The sequence below is a fragment of the Periplaneta americana genome, chromosome 13 (assembly GCF_040183065.1).
Source record: "Periplaneta americana isolate PAMFEO1 chromosome 13, P.americana_PAMFEO1_priV1, whole genome shotgun sequence".
In the NCBI taxonomy this organism is placed as follows: Eukaryota; Metazoa; Arthropoda; class Insecta; order Blattodea; family Blattidae; genus Periplaneta; species Periplaneta americana.
Window position 1 is genome coordinate 44111786 of NC_091129.1, and position 20819 is coordinate 44132604.

Here is a 20819-nt window from a genome sequence, read left to right on the forward strand (position 1 = left end):
ATATGCCAGGTTGGTTTTCGATTAGACACTAGTCTTTAGTATTTTGCGTCATTTTAACAGACACCATGCTTGGCTCCGAGAGCCAGCTAAAGTAATTACTACACAATCACTCGATTATGATCGTGCACGTAACACAAAAATTATGAAGAAATAAAGTTATAACTTAAACAAACTCCACACAATGTCGTTAAACTAAGCGATAATAATATGATTCCACTAAATATGAACTTGAAAACACTGCGCAACTACATAAACACAAAACATGTCAGAGCACTGTTCGATAAGACGCTTCTACGATCAGCACTGTTGCGAACTCTTCAAAGTTTGCAGTAGAGTATCTTTAGTTCTGACTTATCCCGTGGTTGGAAAGTGCGCTTACACGATCAGAAAATCGTAGGTCAGAACGCCAGTGTACACGCGAGCCTTGATAAATCCAAATAAAAATGTCTGGTGTGAGTCCGACGATCTTTGTGACAATGACGCAGGTAGGCTTCGGACGAGTCAAGAATCAGGAAACTTTTCGTTAAAAAAGTGTTGTTTGCTTGCCTTTCCGCTCTCACATACAATACTACCCGTCTCCCGAAATTGCTTGTCCCCAGTGCAGGATACTGTCACATGTCGGTGGAATTCTGTTTCGTTCTGTCTGAAAACGTCTTTTGGTCGGCTGCATATTAGTTTGGTGATATTCAAGAAGTTTCACTACCAATTCTCTCATGTGTATATACCTATGTTAAACATATACTGAATATGTCCATGGTAATTGCAAATATTACCTAGAATTAAAAACCGATTCGTCCGAACCGGTGCGAACCGGTCGAATATCATCACTGAGTCTGTCAGACACAAAACGCACGGGGCCTTCTCCGGTACACATTCCCAGTTCAAGATTAAATTCCAAAGAATACAAGATTAAATTGCAAAGCCAAACTGACAGCAACAATGTCAAAAATCGCTATGCAGGCAAAACATTTTTTGTTTCTCCTTGCAAAACGGTATGCGCATGTGCATAGCTCACTGCGAGTGCATCCACAAAGGAATGTCAGTTTCTCTTTCTAAACGTGTAAACATTGAGACAATAAATTCAGTAGTTTCTGATATGTGATTTTTTTGTTATTTTTCACTTGGTTTTTCCTGACAAGGTGTGCGTATTGTAACATCGACTTCGTGCAACAACTAAGTTAATAAGGACAATCTACCGATTGTGTTGTTTGCAGGGCTTAAAACAAAAAAGAAGCGGGGAAAATCCAACGCGCCGCCCGTCAAAAGGCAACCTCGTGACTTGATAAGAATACCGGTAATTACACTGTACTTAGTCTGTAAAAGTCCCAGTATATAGGCACTTTGAGCAGAAGTTATATCATGAGAGAAACTAGCTTGTCACTAGTCATCATATATGCATGTAAAGAAATTTGTAACTGTTGGTGTAGGAAATGAGGCAAAGAAACTGAAACGTTGCCTTATTTTCTGTTCCAATGTGGTTCCTGATAGATACAAATAGATCAAATACAGCTGCATTATTTTGGACCCATGTACTACTTAAGGAAACCTCTCCCACCAAAATACCGTCTGAACATGTCATTGTTTGTGTCATAAAAAAATCGCTGTTCTTTTCTCCATAGATTGGCAAAAAATTGCGCAAAGAGTATACTTATTTAATTTCACAGAAATGTTCAAAGTATTCATGTTCTTAATATGATTTACAAAGTCCCAAATCTTTTATTACAATTTATGGAAAACCTAAAATATTTTTTTAACACAATGCCACATTAACTCAGAAAGTACTGAAGTTACACGTCTGTAATTTTTCTTAATGTGTTTTGGACTGAATCAATTTGCTGGGAAGTAAGAAATTAAAGTTCCGAGAAAGAAATAATATTAGTGAAAATAATAGATATATTAATAATTATCTTAATTTAATAATTTCTCAACATGATCAAAGCCTTCAATAAGTTAAAAATATGAATGACATCAATACACTGTAAATTATTTGTAGCAAACATTTCAAGCCTTTAGCCACATCAGTTTCTTCAGAATTGGGTGAGCAAAATGGAGCAGTTTAGCATTGTCTCGGCAAGTCCCCTTATGTTCGAAACATAGATTACATGTACTGTAACTTGACTCTAACTAAGGCCACAGTGCAAGACACCCAGAGAAATCCTAACCCAATATCTATTCTGTTCTGAATTAAATGTAGTATTGCAAAGGATAATCCTACTGTACTTTGAATACATATCTCCGATCATTTAAGATATTTCCGGCAACAAGATTAAGTTCTTAATTAACGATATTGAAAATCTGAGCAAGAAATTTATTTAATAATTCATTTAGCTTATGCCAGTGGTTTACAGTAAAGGTTCTAGACGTATTTTTTCTGTCAACTTCGATAATTTAATATAAATTTGATTATGGAAAGCGAGTCGACTACAATTCATAAATGAACGTACAATTGCCGAATATTTTTTAGTCTCCTTCTTTGTGAAATTGTCTCAGTAACTACACTTTTCTGCATAATATGGTGAAAAATTATCTATATTTGTCTGTTTACTAAGGAACAAAGTCAATATTTCTAGTAGTTTTCAGAACTCTAGTTGAAATAAATTAAACGCAAGGATAGCATAAACACTTGAATTTTCACGTCCTGTCTGTGAAACTAAAACATGACATTGGATGTGCAGAGGTCCAGTAGCAAATGATGTGGCTCTTAACACAGCTACTCCCAACGTAGTCACTATTAATTAACATCAATAACTTCTTTATATTTTGTTGTTCGATCACTCTGAAATCATTCAAACTGTTATTCGGTGCCTGGCATAGTTCAGTTGATTAAGAGCACTCAGCGCACCAAACTAAAAGTCCTGGGTTCGAATCCTGGTGCCTGAACTAATTTTTCTCCAATAATATATATATATATATATTTATATATACGTATATATTACATATGTGAAATTAAACGCATAATAAATATGGGAATTGCCTGTTATTATTCGGTTGAGAAGTTTAGTCATCTAGTCTGCTGTCAAAAAATCTGAAAGTTCGAATTTATAAAAGAGCTATAGGCTATTACCGGTTGTTCTGTATGGCTGTGAAACTTGGACTCTCACTTTGAGAGAGGAGCAGAGATTAAGGGTGTTTCAGAATAAGGTTCTTAGGAAAATATTTGGGGCTAAGAGGGATGAAATTACAGGAGAATGGAGAAAGTTACACAACGCAGAACTGCACGCATTGTATTCTTCACCTGACATAATTATGAACATTAAATCCAGACATTTGAGATGGGCAGGGCATGTAGCACGTATGGGCGAATTTAGAAATGCATATAGACTATTAGTTGGGAGGCCGGAGGGAAAAAGACCTTTGGGGAGGCCGAGACATAGATGGGAAGATAATATTAAAATGGATTTGAGGGAGTGGGATATGATGATAGAGGCTGGATTAATCTTGCTCAGGATAGGGACCAATGGCGGGCTTATGTAAGGGCGGCAATGAACCTCCGGGTTCCTTAAAAGCCAGTAAATAAGTAAGTAAGTATTATATATGTGACATCGGCTTAGGTAGCGTAGTCGGTATAGCTCTGGTCTTTTGTGCTCAAGGTTGCGGGTTCGATCCCGGCCCAGGTCGATAGTATTTAAGTGTGTTTAAATACGACAGGCTCATATTAGTAGGTTTACTAGCATGTAAAAGAACTCCTGCGGGACAAAATTCCGGCACACCGGCGACGCTGATATAACCTGTACAGTTGCGAACGTCGTTAATAAACCATATAAGAATATATATGTGACGACTATATAGGTTATCTAATATACAATATTCATTACAGAGTGGGCGAGGTCCTTAAGAATAAGTATAAGTCTTAGAGATTTCAAGTTACATGAGCCCTATTAGCTGAAGTTGAAATGCAATGGTTTCGTTCAATTTTAATTTTGTGCAGATTTTTTTTCAGCTCTATTAATCGATTTATTAACTATCTCTGGCCAAATTTTCTTCTTATGCAGCATGGATCGCACAGCAAGATATTTTTCTAACGTTCGTAAGTAATATATTTACTTGATTTTGTACAATACGAATGGTGTCTGTTATATCGTCTTTCGCAAAACTCAAATAACACAAGCAAAAAAGTACGATTACATCAACATTCTTTGTATCTTATTAATGTTCACTTGGGTTCTCAATTACAGTAAATGAAAGAAAACTGCTCTCTTACCATAGATCACACTATATAGCCTATATTAAAATTAGTCATATATAGAGATATATAGAAGTGCAAATATATACAAGGCAACTAAATTTTCAGGCAAGGAAATTATTATGGATAATATTGATTGATGGCTTGGTTCATAGTTTATCAGGCGACTTTGTCAATGTCATAAAAGAAGACCGTCCTAAAAATGATGGCAAAGAATGACTGTGATCACAAAGTTGACTAAGGAAGTGGCCAACACACATTGTCTTTAAAACTGGGCGACGAAATTAATTTTGAAACGCGATTGTATTAATATATGCTACTTTGTATGTTCTTATATATATATATATATATACATATACATATACATATATATAGCCTATAGCATGTAGAGGTGATTCTACATGTTAAACATAACAAAATTGTATTACACTTTTCCTTCCATGAAGCACCATTAAGCAGAGAAAAAAATAGTCTCAGCCAATGTTTGCAGCGCTCTTTGCGTTAACGGCCCGAGAGAAATAGATGACTGCTAAACAAGCAGATAGGTAAAAATAATATGAACAGACAATGCCTTGAATCCTTTCTTTTTTTTTTTTACCAATTAATACATTCGGCCATGATTTTAAACAAAATAATAGCGAAAATCATTGAAATAAATCTTGCAACGCAGCGAACGTAGCGTTTTACCTACTGAATACAGCAGAGGGGGAGAGGAAGGTAAGGAGTGGAAGCAGCGCTTGCTTAGAGTTGTTGCAGCAGCCGTGATGTTGCCAAATGTTTCATAGAAACTTAACGATTTCCTTTAAAACGATGAATGTTAGAGAAATACTTAGATGTCATGTAATGAAGCAGGGTTGTAAATGATGAAATAACTTGCTTCATTTAAGTTATCACTATTTTATTTGTCCTCGTTAGTTTGTAGTCAGTTAAAAACGAATTAATTACTTTTCGTTTATAATGTTTGAGCTATTTTCATCAGCGCGGTCCATTGGATTACCGATCATCCAATAGACCTGTAATATCTTCCTAAGTGTCATAAGTAGTATGTTTGTTTATATCCAAAGCTTCAATACAATTCTGAAAGTTAAAGTTGCTCTGTAACTAAAGTATTCATCGTAACAACATTTCTGTATAAATTTTTCTTTAGAAAACTCTTTATCTCTACTTTGTGATGACATAGCTTGACGTTATCTGTTATTCTACTATCGTTGCTTTCTTAAATATATACATATACAACAAAGTGTCCCTGAAATGATTGCGGAAATGCAATACGAATCAAGTTCTGTACAAGTTTTTCATTCCAGTTCCTTGTATCTATACATACAAAATATGTTCAATGTGTCCACGAGTAACAGGAATACATGTTTCACAAATTCGTCGTCAGAAACATATCGTCGGTTTACAAGCGAAACAGATTAAGTCAATTTTTTCACTCTTCGTCTTAATTACGTTAACCTATATGATTTTTGCCGCTCCATCCACTGGTAATAGGTCAACTTACTAGGTAAATTTAATTATTTTACATTCACTAAGTCTGAGGATATGAACACTCCACAGGTAAAACACATTAAGTGACTTAGTGTGTTTAACCAGATTAATTTTGGCAGACATAGTGACTTAGTTTGACTTAATTCATTTTCATTGTTCCATTTTTGTGTTTTCTGTGACACAATTATCATGATTCTTATTGTCGCTATCCTTGAGAACGTCTAGAACAAGTCAACAAGATCCTGTGTGAAAATTTTTTGAACTATTCTTCCAATGTTGGTGTTAATAAAATAATTGTCGGTTTTTTGTAGAATCGGTATTGATTATTCAAGTGTGTAACTGCAAAGTACAAAATGAGAATAACAGAAAACACTCCTATGCTCTTAAAAAAACTGTTAATTTTATTTTATGCTTTTGTAATGTGCAGCAAATTGATGAAATTTAGATCATATTTACTTCTAATTAATTATTAATGATGAAATCATATGGTAAGCCAGGAAAGCTTACTTTCTACTGTCAAGGTTTGTTTTAATCGCGCCAGTATAAATTTATGTAGTTGAATTATTGTTTTATTATTTATTTCAAAACAAAAATGGATTCATATAAAAGGCATGCATAATTAAGACGTTCTCTAGAACAAGAATTTAATTACCAAATCTTGAATTTGAGCTGCACTGAAACAAGTATTTTAGTTTTGGTATAACAGAATTACGCAGAACGAAATTCAAATGTTTCTAGTAGAGAGCGCTGTGATTGTTGGAGGATAATAATGTTTCGTCAGGGTGGAAAGGTATCGTTAAGAATTTAATATATGCTGAAAAAGGATAAAACGACGAAACATACTTTAAAATGTTATTTCGGGCAACGTCTCGATTATTACGTCCACGTGCTAATATCTTGGCAGCGCAATGCATACACGTTTAAATATTACATCAATAGGAGGGACTAGATTAAGATTTAAAAAATTGTGTTTTAAAAGTACTTTTTCTTTCATAACACTTTTGTTATGGCCTAAACAAAATGTCTAATTTAAATTCAATAATAGCAACAGTTGAAAATATTATTTTTTTATAAAGTCGAACTATCGTGGGAAAGAATATATAAAGTGAGTCGGTAACTGTTCATTTTTATATGATGTAAATAATAAAATAAAGTTTACTCTGCAAAATGTGAAACTTAAGGCAGTCTACTTTATATTTCACTTTCTAGCAATTATTGTTACCACCATAATACCATTGCCTTCAGCATACGACAATCTACACAATGGTGAAGGTGAAAAACCCTTTACTCCCTTATTATTACTTCAAATTCATCCAGAAGAATAGGATACTTATCCGAGAAGTACTGTACAATGAATTTCTGAACTTACATTACTTCAAAATAGAAAGACCAATAAGAACAAAAAAATATAAGTATGACCTTCGTGCAAATGAATATCAGAAGTTAAATATTGCATCATCAAGACATCTTCTGCAGGGAGGAGGGAAAGAGAAACTGAAAGATATATATAATGATATCATAACTTTATTCAACATAGTTGTCCATCTCTGACGCAAAGAACAATAATTTTCTGAAACTATGCGAGAAAATTATCATACATTGAGCCCTACTTATGTTCTCAGAAGATTTATTTGGTCACTAAAATAAGTTTCAGGTTGCACTACCTAAATTTACACATACAGACGATCCACAACCAGATCAGGATGATGCTATCATAGGTATAGGTTCCGAGCCATAATTAGTGACAGTAACGATACTTTAGTTCTGAATGAAGTTAATAAGGTTTCTGAACCCTATCTGCAACACAGTCGAGTTAGTAATGTTGATTGTGACTCTGACGATTACATTACAGACAAAAACTGTTTGCCATCAAGTAGAAGTAGTGATAGCTCACAAGTTTCTGTTCAACACGAATATAAAAATGTCTTCAAAATTGCATGCTCCAGTAGAAAGAACCATAAATCAAAGTATCATATTCGAGACGTATTGCACAATGCATTTTGAACTTAAAGAGACCGGTTCAAAATAACAGTGACTAAAAAAAAAAACATGAGAAAAGGCACACTATAAACTATATAAAGGTAAAGTGTTCCAGATACGAAAAGGAAATGCCTAACATCATACAATATAATTACGATCTTCGCGCAAATAAGTATGAAAAGATAAATGAAGGGTTCAGAGCCATAATGGGCCAAGCGCCATTTATTAAAACGGGAGAATGCAAGAGTGAATACCATTGTTTAATGAAGATTGATATATAATTTAATTTTAATGTGCATACTTTATATTAGTTTCTATATGTTTCCATTGAATTATGGTAATAACTTCATTTAATCCTTGTTTTCTACGGTTTTAGTAAATGGCGCTTGGCCCACTATGGTTCTGAACCCTCCAAATATTGCATCATCAAGACGGCTTCTGAACAGAAAAGGGAAAGAGAAACTGGAAGATGTAATGATGCCATATTTTTATTCAAGACAGTTTCCCATCTCTGAAGCGAAGAAGCATGATGTCTTGAAACAATGCGATAAAAATATATCTCATCTGTATGAAATCTTCCTCTGCAAAAGACACAACGGCTCAGTCAGCTAAAGCAGACTCAGAAGAAGAAAATAAGGATTAGACCGGTCAGCTTTTGTCTTATAACGTTTCCACATTCTCGAACTTAATATTTTAGATTATATTACCAACCTTCATTTCATTATGTATTTTTCACATTTTCCCAGGAGCATATAAGTAATCTTAACGATTATTTAAATTGCTGCTCTTTTTATTTATTTAGTTATGTTTAATTGATTTATTTATGACGCTTTATCAACTGCGATGATTATCTAGCGTCCAAGCGAAATGAGCCCAGGATTCAGCGCCGAAACTTACGCAGCATTTGCTCTTAATGGGTTGAGGGAAAACCGTAAAGAAGCCTCTACCATATAACTTGTGTTAACCAGGATTTGAACCCTAGCCCGTTCGTTTCAGGTCAGAGATGCTACCGTTACTTCACATTTATTTTCCTAAGAGTAAAATTTATTGTTATTAAAGTTATATATTTAGTTCCCCTATAGCGTATCCGCCACAGGACTACAGGAAATGTTAGCAGATCTGAGCAAAGAAAGCGAAAAAGCGGGGCTACAGATGAACCCTACAAAGACCAAAGCAATGACAAACGACATAGAGACACCAATAATGATAGACGGCACACACATTCAGTACTGTAAACAGTATGTATATTTGGGACAAAAAGTCAGCCTAACTGAAAAGAGGGACAAAGAAATTTGGAGAAGAATTAACATAGCATGGGGGAAATTCTGGGGACTCAAATTCCTGCTCTTAGACAAATATATTAATATACAATTAAGACTGCAAACCCTACGGACCTGTATCATACCGACCCTAACATATGGCAGCCAAACCTGGTTGTTGACTAAAAAACAAGCACAGAAGATACAGGTATGCCAACGCAAAATGGAGAGAAAGATATTAGAGATTAAACTACAGGACAAAGTAAGAAATGAAGAACTGAGATTAAAAAGCGGTATCGAAATGGCCTGCAAGACAGCGAGAAGACTAAAATGGAAATGGGGAGGACATGTAGCCAGACTACCTGCCGACAGATGGGCATACGCCACTACAGTCTGGGACCCAAGGAGGGGAAGAAGAGGAAGGGGAAGACCAAGAAGGAGGTGGGCACAGGACTTCGTTGACGTGATAGGACCGCAGTGGAAGCGTATTGCGAGAGACAGAGAAAAGTAGAAAGACATAATTTTAGATTTAGAATAAGTAACAGTAGAACACAAACCAGTGACGTGAAGTAAAGTGCGGAGAAGTGAAGTGACTCAACTTTGAGTGAGGCCCACAGTGACTAGCTCACCCTGTGAGCAAAAGTAGAGCTGCCCTACCGATGATAGGAGGCCCTTGACTGATAAGGATGTAATGGGCTTTTCTAGTTCTAATTTTAATTCTAATAGTGCATTACCATATATTTTTATTTTCCTTATGTATGGAATGGAATGGAATTTAACTGAGGAGGGCACGGATGGCCCAGCACTGCGACCTATTTAGATCTACTGCGATGTCTATATAGAATGAGTTGCGTGCCACAGATCCCTACGCGCACCGCCCTAATCACATGACTCCGTTAACGACCGGTCTCTACAGCCAACAGAATCCATATACCATTCCTCCTCCGACAAATTCCCCTAAGGCCCCCCTGTCGGTGCGAGGCGAAACTCCTCCCCCGAGTAGGTCCGCCTCGGGTGTCATCCAACATCGCTTAACTACATTCCACGGAGGCCGGTCGAGAGAGTCAGCAGCTTCGGGAGGCCGCCGGTAGAGTGATCTGAGAAACCAGAAACGAGATGATAAGAAAAGGATGATGGGGAGGAAAGGAAGTGGCGAAGATGAGTGGGGTTCCAATCGCCTGATAAAGTTACCTGATATTCATCCAAAGGAGTGAGGGGAAAACCCCGAAAAATGGTGGACTTTTTCGAATGTAACTGAAATACTATTATTATTTTTATTAAGTTGTTTCTCATTATGTGCATTTTATTTTCCAGTTCTCATTTCTCAAATATACATCGTGTTAATTCACAATTTCAAGTAGGCGTCTCCGTTATTATCTCTCTATTGTATTTCAACTGGAACTTGGTGCGCAGAGACTTTATGTAATTATAAATAAATAAATAAATAAATAAATAAATAAATAAACTTCTTTATAACACTACTACCTAGTGCTTAAACTGAGCTCTAAGATCTCATATTATGTGCTATAAATGCTGTATTAATAAATAAGAGAAAGATATTAAGTCCAGTGATAATAATAATAATAATAATAATAATAATAATAATAATAATAATAATAATAATAATAATAATAATAATAATAATAATAATAATAATGTTTTATTTTCGCTGGCAGAGTTAAGGCCATAAGGCCTTCTCTTCCACTCAACCAGCCTTAATCAATACAATACATAAATTTAAATTACAAATATTTACACTACACTTAAAAGGTTCTCCAGCAATATTCTTCACTACATATTTATTTAAATTAGATAAATCTATAAGGTAAACTACTAACTTAATTTATGAGCTAATTTAATTTAATGAATTATAATTAATTTAATATTTGAAATAGGTAGTAAAATTATGAAAATTAATTTAATATAAGCTTACTAGGACTATGTTACAGGGAGAATATATATATATTTCTATTTCTATAATGAGAATATTAATGTAATTGCCATTAGAGGTTTTGTAAATCTATTTAGAGAAATTAATGATAATAATAATAAGAATGGACAGATGTTAGTTTCATTATAAGTAACAAATATCAATCAGCAATTAATCTGTTAAGTAAGAATTTATGTAATTTTGACTTGCTAGGATTACTTAAGGCAGGTAAAAAAAATCTTAAAGACATAAAAGTAGATTCAATTACCCAGTACATAGAACAATACAAACTGAACTGGAAAGAACATGTTGCCAGGATGCCTTCCAACCGCTTGCCAAAATTGATCTTACGCAATTCTCCAAGAGGCCGGAGAAAATTGAGAAGACTTAAAAAACGCTGGCTAGAGACCATAACAGACCCTAGGTCAAATATGTGAAATGGTTATCATGATGATGATGAGGTAAGAAAAAGTCATGCTTGTCAGGTTAAGTGGATTTTCGTAGCTCGTCCAATATGCGTGGCTTGTGTCGATAAACGACGTCCTTTGCAGTGGCGTAGCATGAAATTTTGAGCAGGGGAAGCTAACTCAAGTTGTCTTTCATGCAATATGAGAAAACGTATTACAAAAATACAGTCTTAAAATAAATAGTAGTTAATGTCAAGTCAGCAGTCGAAGATTGGCTGGAACATCGTAAGTAACACCAATAAGACATGACCTCAAATGAGACGTAATAAAATACGATTTCACGGTTTACACATATCTCTTAACAAATAGACACGTATACGTATAACATTAGCTCACTCCCTGTCATACTTAGAGAAATCACAATATTAGTATCATTACGTAAGTATGCGTCTGTCTTTTGGTTGTGTCCTTCATTGACAGCAAGGGAGTCGGTCATTTGTTTTTTAAATCACACTTTTGTTCGTAAGTCAGTCTTGATAATACAATTGTCCTAAAAAAATTCAAGTAAATTAGTGTCAGGAACTGTTATTTCGCTCATTATTTATTATATCAGCCACAATGCACACTAACACTTCAACTGAACACAACTGACGAATAGGGATAACTCGGAAACTACTTATTTTCAATGTCAAAGCTAGCTTTTTTTCGAGCCTTGCGACTAGGGTAGTTTAAAAGGGATAGAAAATCTGTGGGGTGGATTACACAGAAGAAACCGGTCTGCTTGGGAGCTGGTGCGTGCAGGCTTCTTGGTTACTGCTGCATCACAAATAATCCTGAGCTGCCGCATCACAATATTTAACGCGTAAATATAAATTCTATTAAAATTAATAAATAATTTTCTCCATAAACTGCAGGTTTATTATGAAATTATTATTAACTGGGGAAGCTAAGCTTTTTAGCTTACATTGACGCTACGCCACTGGTCCTTTGTGCCCCCCATAGATAAAAGTCCAGATTACGGTGACAGGTAAGATGAATATCTCAAGCTTCTCCAGGTACATCTCACAGATAATTATGCCGTCAAAGAAGAACGGTCCAATCAAACCCTGAAAAGACAATCCATACCACACATTCACTCCGGGTAAATGGTTTTGTCCACAAGGACGTTCGGATTTCCGACAGCTCATGACACGCAAATGTGGCGGTTTACTGTACCACTGAGTTAAAATCGCGACTCATCAGACCACACAATCATCTATGCAAACGCTTCATCGTTGTGCATCATGTTATCAAACCACTCGCAGTATTCCATTCTACGATCTGGAGGTATCCCAACGAAAATCTACAAAGAGGTGCTGTCGAATATCCACCACGATCCCCTGACCTAACACCTCTGGACTTTAACCTATGGGGGTCACTAAAGAACGTCGTTTTTCGATAAAAGCCACGCAAATTGGATAAGCTACGAGAATCCATCGTACATTCCTGTGCAGATGTCCAACTGCACACGTTTCAGTCGGCAGTTCGTGCAGCAGTTAGTCGGCATCGCCTGTGTATGCATGTTAATGGTGACTACTTTGAACACCTACATTGATTTCAATAGTTTGAACATTAAGCTACACTTTCACCTCTCAATTAATTTGAGAGTTATGGCCATAAAACCTTGTATACATTTTTTTCGGCCACTCTGTATTTTAATTATATTACTCTTAGTATTTTATGTGAATTGTACTGTGTAATGAATGTGAGAAATGTAAGTGTTTAAGATGAATGAAATGCTAATTAACTCTTAAATCGAAATATGTTTAACATGATATGTAGACAAAAAATGCAGACTGTAAGTGACATAAACTGCCAAATTATGTGGATAGTAGGTAAAGGTCTGCTGAAAAATGTCTTACTTACTTACTTACCTACTTACTTACTTAATTCCAAATGGCCTTTAAGGAATCCTGCGGTTCATTACCACTCTCACATAAAACCGCCATTGGTCCCTATCAAGAGCAAGATTAATCCAGTTCCTACAATCATATCCACCTCACTCAAATCCATTTTAATATTATACTCCCAGCTACGTCTCGGCCTGTCCAAAGGTCTTTTCCCCTCAGGTCTCCCAACTAACACTCTATTTGCATATCTGGATTCGCCCATATGTGCTACATGTCCCGCCCATCTCAAACGTCTGGATTTAATGTTTCTAATTGTGTTTGGTGAAGAATACAATGCGTGCAGTTCTGCGTTCTGTGGCTTTCTCCATTCTCCTGTAACTTCATCTCTCTTAGCCACAAATATTTTCCTAAGCATCTTATTTTCGAATACCCTAAATCTCTTTTGCTCTCTCAAAGTGATAGTCCAAGTTTCACAACCATACAAAAAACCGGTAATATAGTGTTTTATAAATTCTAACTTTTAATTTTTTTAATGTAGACTGGATGAAAAAAACCTTGTCAACTGACTAATTATAGGCATTTCCCATATTTATTCTGCGTTTAATTTCCGCTCGAATGACATTTATATTGTTACTGTTGCTCTAAAATACTTCAACTTTTCCATTCCTTCAAAGGACAAATTTTCAGTTTTTATATTTCCATTTCGTACTATGTTCTAGTCATAAGACATAATCATATACTTTGTTTTTCTGGGTTTACTTCCAAATCTGTCTCTTTACTTACTTCAAGTAAAATTTCCGTGTTTTCCCTAAACGTTTATGGATTTTCTTCTTACATATTCACGTTATCCGCATATCCAAGCAGCTCATGTAACCCGTTCAATTCTAACCCTCTCTGTTTTCCTGGACTGTCCAAATAACATATTCTAGAGCGAAGTTAAAAAGTAAAAGTGATAATGCATCTCCTTGCTTTAGCTCGCAATGAATTGGAAAAGTGTCAGACAAAAACTGGCCTATACAGAATCTGCTGTACGTTTCACTGAGACACATTTTAATTACTCGCACTAGTTCCTTGGGAATACCAAATTCAATAAGACTATTATGTAAAACTTCCCTCTTAACTGAGTCATATGCATTTTTGAAATCTATGAATAACTGATAGGCCTATGCTGTATCCTTATATTCCCACTCTTTCTCCAATATCTTTCGAATACAAAAATTTTGGTCAATAGTCGATCTATTACGCCTGAAACCATACTGCTGATCCACAATAATTTCATCTACAACTACATTTGAAGTTAATCTTCTCAAAAGTATAGGGGACAAAATTTTATACGACGTCAACAAAAGTGATATTCCTTGAAAGTTACTGCAGTTAGTCTTTTCTCCCTTCTTAAAGATAGGAACGATTATGGACTTCTTTCATTGTTCTGGTACAATTTCCTTTTCGCAAATAGAAAGTACAAGCTTATAAATTTCACCAACTAATTCGTTTCCACTCTCTTGTGTTAATTCTGGTGGAATTTGTTCGATACCTGGAGACTTGTACTTTTTCAGATTTTATATTGCAATTTCGGCTTATAATTGTGGGTTCAGAGAAACTTAATTATTTGTTTTAATTGTATTATTAATTTGTAAAATATCATGTTTTCAAGATTGATAGTAGTTTAATTATTTTCTTTTTTACATTTCGACTGAACTTGAATGTCATTGTCAATTACGTTGTGCCCAACATATACCAATACACAACAGAATAACAAAGACTACTTCAGAGTAAGGGAGACCTGGGCAAAACGAATAACCCGGGCAAAGAGAATAATCCATATTTCTTAGAAACGCCAACAGGCAGCGCTTTCTGCTATGTTGGGGAAGAATCCCAACCAGATTTCGCTGCTGGAACTGACTTGTCGTCATTCTAGCTAGTGAGAGAAGAAGTCAGCGTGTGTTTGAAGAAAATTGACTTTTCTTAAAATATTTCAAGGTAAGAGAAACTAATGTACAACACACAATACTGCAGAAAATTTTTGTTATGTGATAGTAATATATAGGCGATACGATTACTTCTAAAGTGCCGTACTTACGATGAAGATTATTGACGTTTATGTTTGTATAACCTTAAATGAAAAGCGAAATGGCGTCTGAGGCCAAAATGAATAGGGCAAAGTGGATAACTTATCCGCTTTGCCCTGCCATCTTTAATTGACTATATAAGTGTTAGCTGTATTTTTGTATGTATTTGTCTATTGTAATAAAGCGTGTTAGATCATTTTACATAGTGTAGACATTAAGTCACACTAATTAAATTATAAATCAGTAACACTGATCTCAATTTTTACTTAAAAGATCGTAATGTGTTTTCAGATGGTTTAATTTTTCAAGAGGAAGACGGAACAAGCCAAATGGTCTGAAGAAGCCATGAAGAAAGCACTTGAAGAAATAAAATCTTCCAATCAGTGGTTCTGCTATCTGGCCATACAACCATAATGTGTTTGTTGATGAAGATCTTGCTCAAGATCAACTTACAGATCGCCCACTTGAGATAAAAATCAGCGATTTCTTAGATTTAACAAATTCTGCGGTGCCATCTTCTTCAGCGGCTGAAGAAACAGTTAATGCTCACTCAGAATCAACCACCTCTGTGATATCGTTATCCTCAGAGATTGAAGGAATATTGAATACACCAATTATACTCAGATTTTCACTTCCGGTTACACTAAAACCCTCAACATCGTCAGCAAGAGAATCGAAGTCAGTTCTTTTGATTTAGACTAGTGCCAAAAGTGGATGCTTGAAAGATACAAGGTAAACGAAGAAAATGTCAGCGCTCTGAAGTTCTTACATCTATACGTCTAAAAACGTTGAAAGAGAAGTAACTTATGGGCAGGAGTAAAAGCAGAAGAAATCCAAGTCTTCAGTGCTAGTGAAACGTCGACTTGTTCAAATTTGTATTTTGTACTAAGCTAACGTGCTGTAACGGGCTGTAAATAACATTTCCTATCGTCCAATATAACTCATTAACACCGTGTTTATGTGTTGATTTAATTTTATTATCAGTGAATAAAAATTAAATAGAAATGTGAAAATATTATAGGGATATTCACTTTGCCCGTGTACCCGGGCAAAGCGAATAATTAACTATATTTTCTTTCTCAAATCATATCACTGTCCCTAGGTACGAGAAACGAATTGCTGGTTTATATATATATATATATATATATATATATATATATATATATATATATATATATGGACATTTGTCACAACCAATATCATGAAGATTTTATTTTGGGAGCACCAAAATATAGCCTGCGGCATTATTTGTTCTTAGCTTATCCGCTTTTCCCGGGTTTCCCCTACGTATAGAGGCAAAAAAAAAAAAATGGCTGTCTACTTGTATTCTCATTTTCAAAATAATTACACTCATACAACCTTTTTTTTTCTGGGAAAACCTTCGCAGTTGCAGAAATACATTATTTCAATTTTCTCTTCAGGTATTTATGATCTACTAACAATTACTTCAGGTAGTTTATATAGTTTTCACTCTGTATAAAGAAACTTGCCAAGTAACAATATTTTCATGGCAGTTTATATGGTTTATACCGGTTATAAACAAACTTGCCAAGTAACAATATTTTCATGGCGGTTTATATGGTTTATACCGGTTATAAAAAAACTTGCCAAGTAACAATATTTTTATGGCGGTTTATATGGTTTATACCGGTTATAAACAAACTTGCCAACTAACAATATTTTTATGGCGGTTTATATGGTTTATACCGGTTATAAACAAACTTGTCAAGTAACAATATTTTCATTGAAGTTTATATGGTTTATACCGGTTATAAACAAACTGCTTAAGTAACAATATTTCCATGGCAGTTTATATCGTTTATACCGGTTATAAACAAACTTGCCAAGTAACTATATTTTTATGGTGGTTTATATGGTTTATACCGGTTATAAACAAACTTGTCAAGTAACAATATTTTCATTGAAGTTTATATGGTTTATACCGGTCATAAACAAACTGCTTAAGTAACAATATTTCCATGGCAGTTTATATCGTTTATACCAGGTGTAATACCCTTCATTGAGATTCTGGTTGGCATCTTTTGTGCATCTATTATCAGGTAGTACATCTCACTTGACAATATGTGTCAGAGGAAGAACAATTGTTTATATGCTTCTCAAGTCTGATTAGTGCAATATGTAGCTAATCGATGATGTATGCAATGTAGGGGGAAAGGAACTGGCCACCCTACCCTATTATCTCCTGGCCTAGTTGCTTCATAAGTAGTGCCTTGTTGGTATCACTTATGAGATTCAAACTTGTCTTCGGACAGTTGACTAAACAACAACTAGGCATAAATAAACTTGTCAGGTAACAATATCAAGTAACAACATTTTCTTGACGATCAAAAATGTGAAGTTAAAGTAAAATTGGATGATGAATCCATAATTTTGTGTTGCGTACTGAGGTATTGTTTTGAATGATGGAGGTTTTTTATTGTTGAAGAAAAGTATAATAATATGGTGATTTCATTCTTTATTTGTTCATAGACCATCACATCGCTGACGCGGCAGTAATTCTTGGACACGTTACGGAAGGACCAATCGCGAACACTACGACCGGAAACATGGCGAAAAAATCAACAGGAAATACTACGGAAGAAACATTACGAACCACTACAGAAATGACAACGGGAAATACTACGGGAAATAGTACTGACGTAAGTACTAACAAATAGGTTGTCAAAGGATGTACACTTGGTCAAAATGAAAGTGGCAAGTCTCTTGAGCAGCGACAATTTTCAAAAGTCCCTTCGGGTGAGCGCGCAGTTCACTACCGTGAACCTCCGTGCGCCGCCTCAGTTAACTCCAAAATACAAGACGCTGATTTGGGCTACCTCCACAGCATGCTTCGAATCTCCGTAATGAATTTTTTGTTTTGTCCTTTATTTCATTTTTTTCCAACTCCTTTAAATGTAATATAATCAAATAATTTTGCTTAAGTTTATTCATGTTAGTTGGGAGACCGGAGGGGAAAAGACCTCTGGGGAGGCTGAGACGCAGGTGGGAGGTTAATATTAAAATGGATTTGAGGGAGGTAGGATATGATGATAGAGACTGGACTAATCTTGCACAGGATCGGGACCGATGGCGGGCTTATGTGAGAGCGGCAATGAACCTGCGGGTTCCTTAAAAGCCATTTGTAAGTAAGTAAGTAATTCATGTTATTTACAGATAATTACAAAATTGGCGAAAATTTGTGGTTATAATTCCGGGAAATCAGGACATATTTTGTCATCGGAATTATAGTTTTTCTTCTTGTTTACAATTACTTCGTTTAGGCCCTGATGATCACGGATTTAGATTAATTTAATAATCAAATTCCATGTATCACAACTTGCAAATTAATTATTGCCAAGTATTTAACCGTCAACATGTTATTTACTGAATGTATCTTAGGCAGTGGAGTGTAAAGCAGCAGGGATTAATAAATTAGCTAACACAGTATTTTAATAGTACCTCCACAACATGCTTGGCGTGGAGCAGTGGTTAAGCTACTTAACTTCTATGCAGACAGTTCGAGTTCGAATCTCCGTAGTAAATTTTTTGCTTTATTCTTTCTTTTATTTTTTACAACTCCTTTTAGTGTAATATAGTCAAATAATTTGGTTATGTTAATTCATGTTGCTTACAGATAATTACAAAACTGGTGAAAATTTGTTGTTAAAATTCCAGGAAATCAGAATATATTTTGTTATCAGAATTATGGTTTCTCTTCCTGTTTACAATTACTACGTTTAGGCCCTGATGATCACGGATTTAGATTAGTATAATAATCATATTCCCTGTAGCACAAATTGCAAATTAATTATTGCCAATAATTTAACCGTCAACATATTTATTATTATTATTATTATTATTATTATTATTATTATTATTATTATTATTATTAAATCTCCAATGGGGGATAGCCCTATTTTACATATGTATGCTAGGGCTATAGTTTTACACAAAAAATATGCCTAAGCATAAAACAAATTGAAAAGAAAAATTAATTAGCTTACACAATGGAAATAAAACATAAACAATCCGTAATTTAAACATTGCGATTGCAAATCAAACATCAGGCATCAATTGAGACATACAGAAAACAGCTACAACACATAAACATAACATTTCTTATAGCGGTACTCTATAACACAATTAAGCAACTTTCCCTAACATACATCATAAATTAATACACAATAGTCACACAATCACAATCAAGCATCCCATAACTATGACTCACATACACAACAAATTCAAGCATCCTCTACAACACATACACTTCAACGTGATAACTATACTTTTAAAAGTTACAAATTTGGCTGCAAAAGAATAAATAGGACACTGTTACTAAATACTGTTATTTTCTACAAGGTCTTAAATACACCTGTAATAAATCTGTGAAATTTCTTTATGCAACATTGCTTCAGAAGAACTTTTGTTATTGGTGGTGAGAAAGTTGTATCGCACATGCTAAGATGGGTTTCTAGCCGGTATCTCTTGCGTTCTTGTAGTGGGTACTCAAATAACAGGTGGTCGATTGTTTGTGTGGGGTGTTCACAGGGACATGAAGAGCCGTTTGGGTTGTCAATTTTGAAACGTTCAAAATATGAATTAAATTTTCCGTGTCCAATCATGAATTGCGTGGATATGTAAGATGGTTCATAATTCTTTACGGTTAGTCTATCTTTAACTGTGGGAAAATATAGTGATTTTGTGATTTGGTCATTTCTAATTTACTGAATGTTACTTAGGCAATAGAGTGCAAAGCAGCAGGGTTTAATGAAATAATTAACACAGCATTTTAATATGAAAGCCCCTAATTGTCGTATTTAGTGTTACTTCCATCTAGCGTCAAAAGTTTCTACAGTATTAACACGAAAATAATAGTAAAGCGAAAAGTATTCTAAGGGAAAAAAAATGACGAAAACCTGTTATATTTTCACTGATGCATTTATAAGGCAACAAAAAGACAGTTCAGTAACTCCACGAAGATTTGAACTTGCAACCTTATCAGCTCTTAGCTACCGCTCTACAAACTACGCTAACCGTTTTACTGCAGTCAGAATGACATTGTAACGAGCAATAGTTATACTCCACTTGAGAACCTGTTATACAGTCTAGTGTTTGCATTACAATAGACTATTCACTGTAAGCGCGTCTGGCCGCGAAACCAGGTGGCCCGGGTTCGATTCCCGGTCGGGGCAAATTACCTGGTTGAGGTTTTTCCCGGGGTTTTCCCCTCAACCCAATATGAGCAAATGCTGGGTAATTTTCGGTGCTGGACCCCGAATTCATTTCACCGGCATTATCACCTTCATCTCATTCGACGCTAAATAACCGAAGATGTTGATAAAGCGTCGTAAAATAACCTACTTAAAAAAGCTATTCACTGTTTAAACACTCTGAACAATCTGTCTGTTTTAAATCTCGTATAGGAATTATTTTTTCGGAAGATTTTAATGATTAATAGATGTGTTCCGCACTACAACTTCTAGAAGAATATATGCAATATTTCGAACAAAGCCTTGCTGTCCCAAGCGCTCACGGAAATACCCGATTCGAACTTAGTCTCTCAGACGCCGGCCACTTTAATTTTGACCAAGTATACCTTATCTGCAAAAATTGC

At 35.1% G+C, this 20819-nt stretch overlaps 1 protein-coding gene across 1 annotated transcript in view; it reads left to right on the plus strand.

The window, feature by feature from the left end:
- Positions 1-20819, plus strand: part of LOC138711560 (uncharacterized) — a 49366-nt gene that overhangs the window by 16473 nt on the left and 12074 nt on the right. The window contains exon 2 of the mRNA XM_069842730.1: positions 17696-17865. Within this exon, the coding sequence (XP_069698831.1) occupies positions 17696-17865 (170 nt within the window). The remainder of the gene's footprint in view (positions 1-17695; positions 17866-20819) is intronic.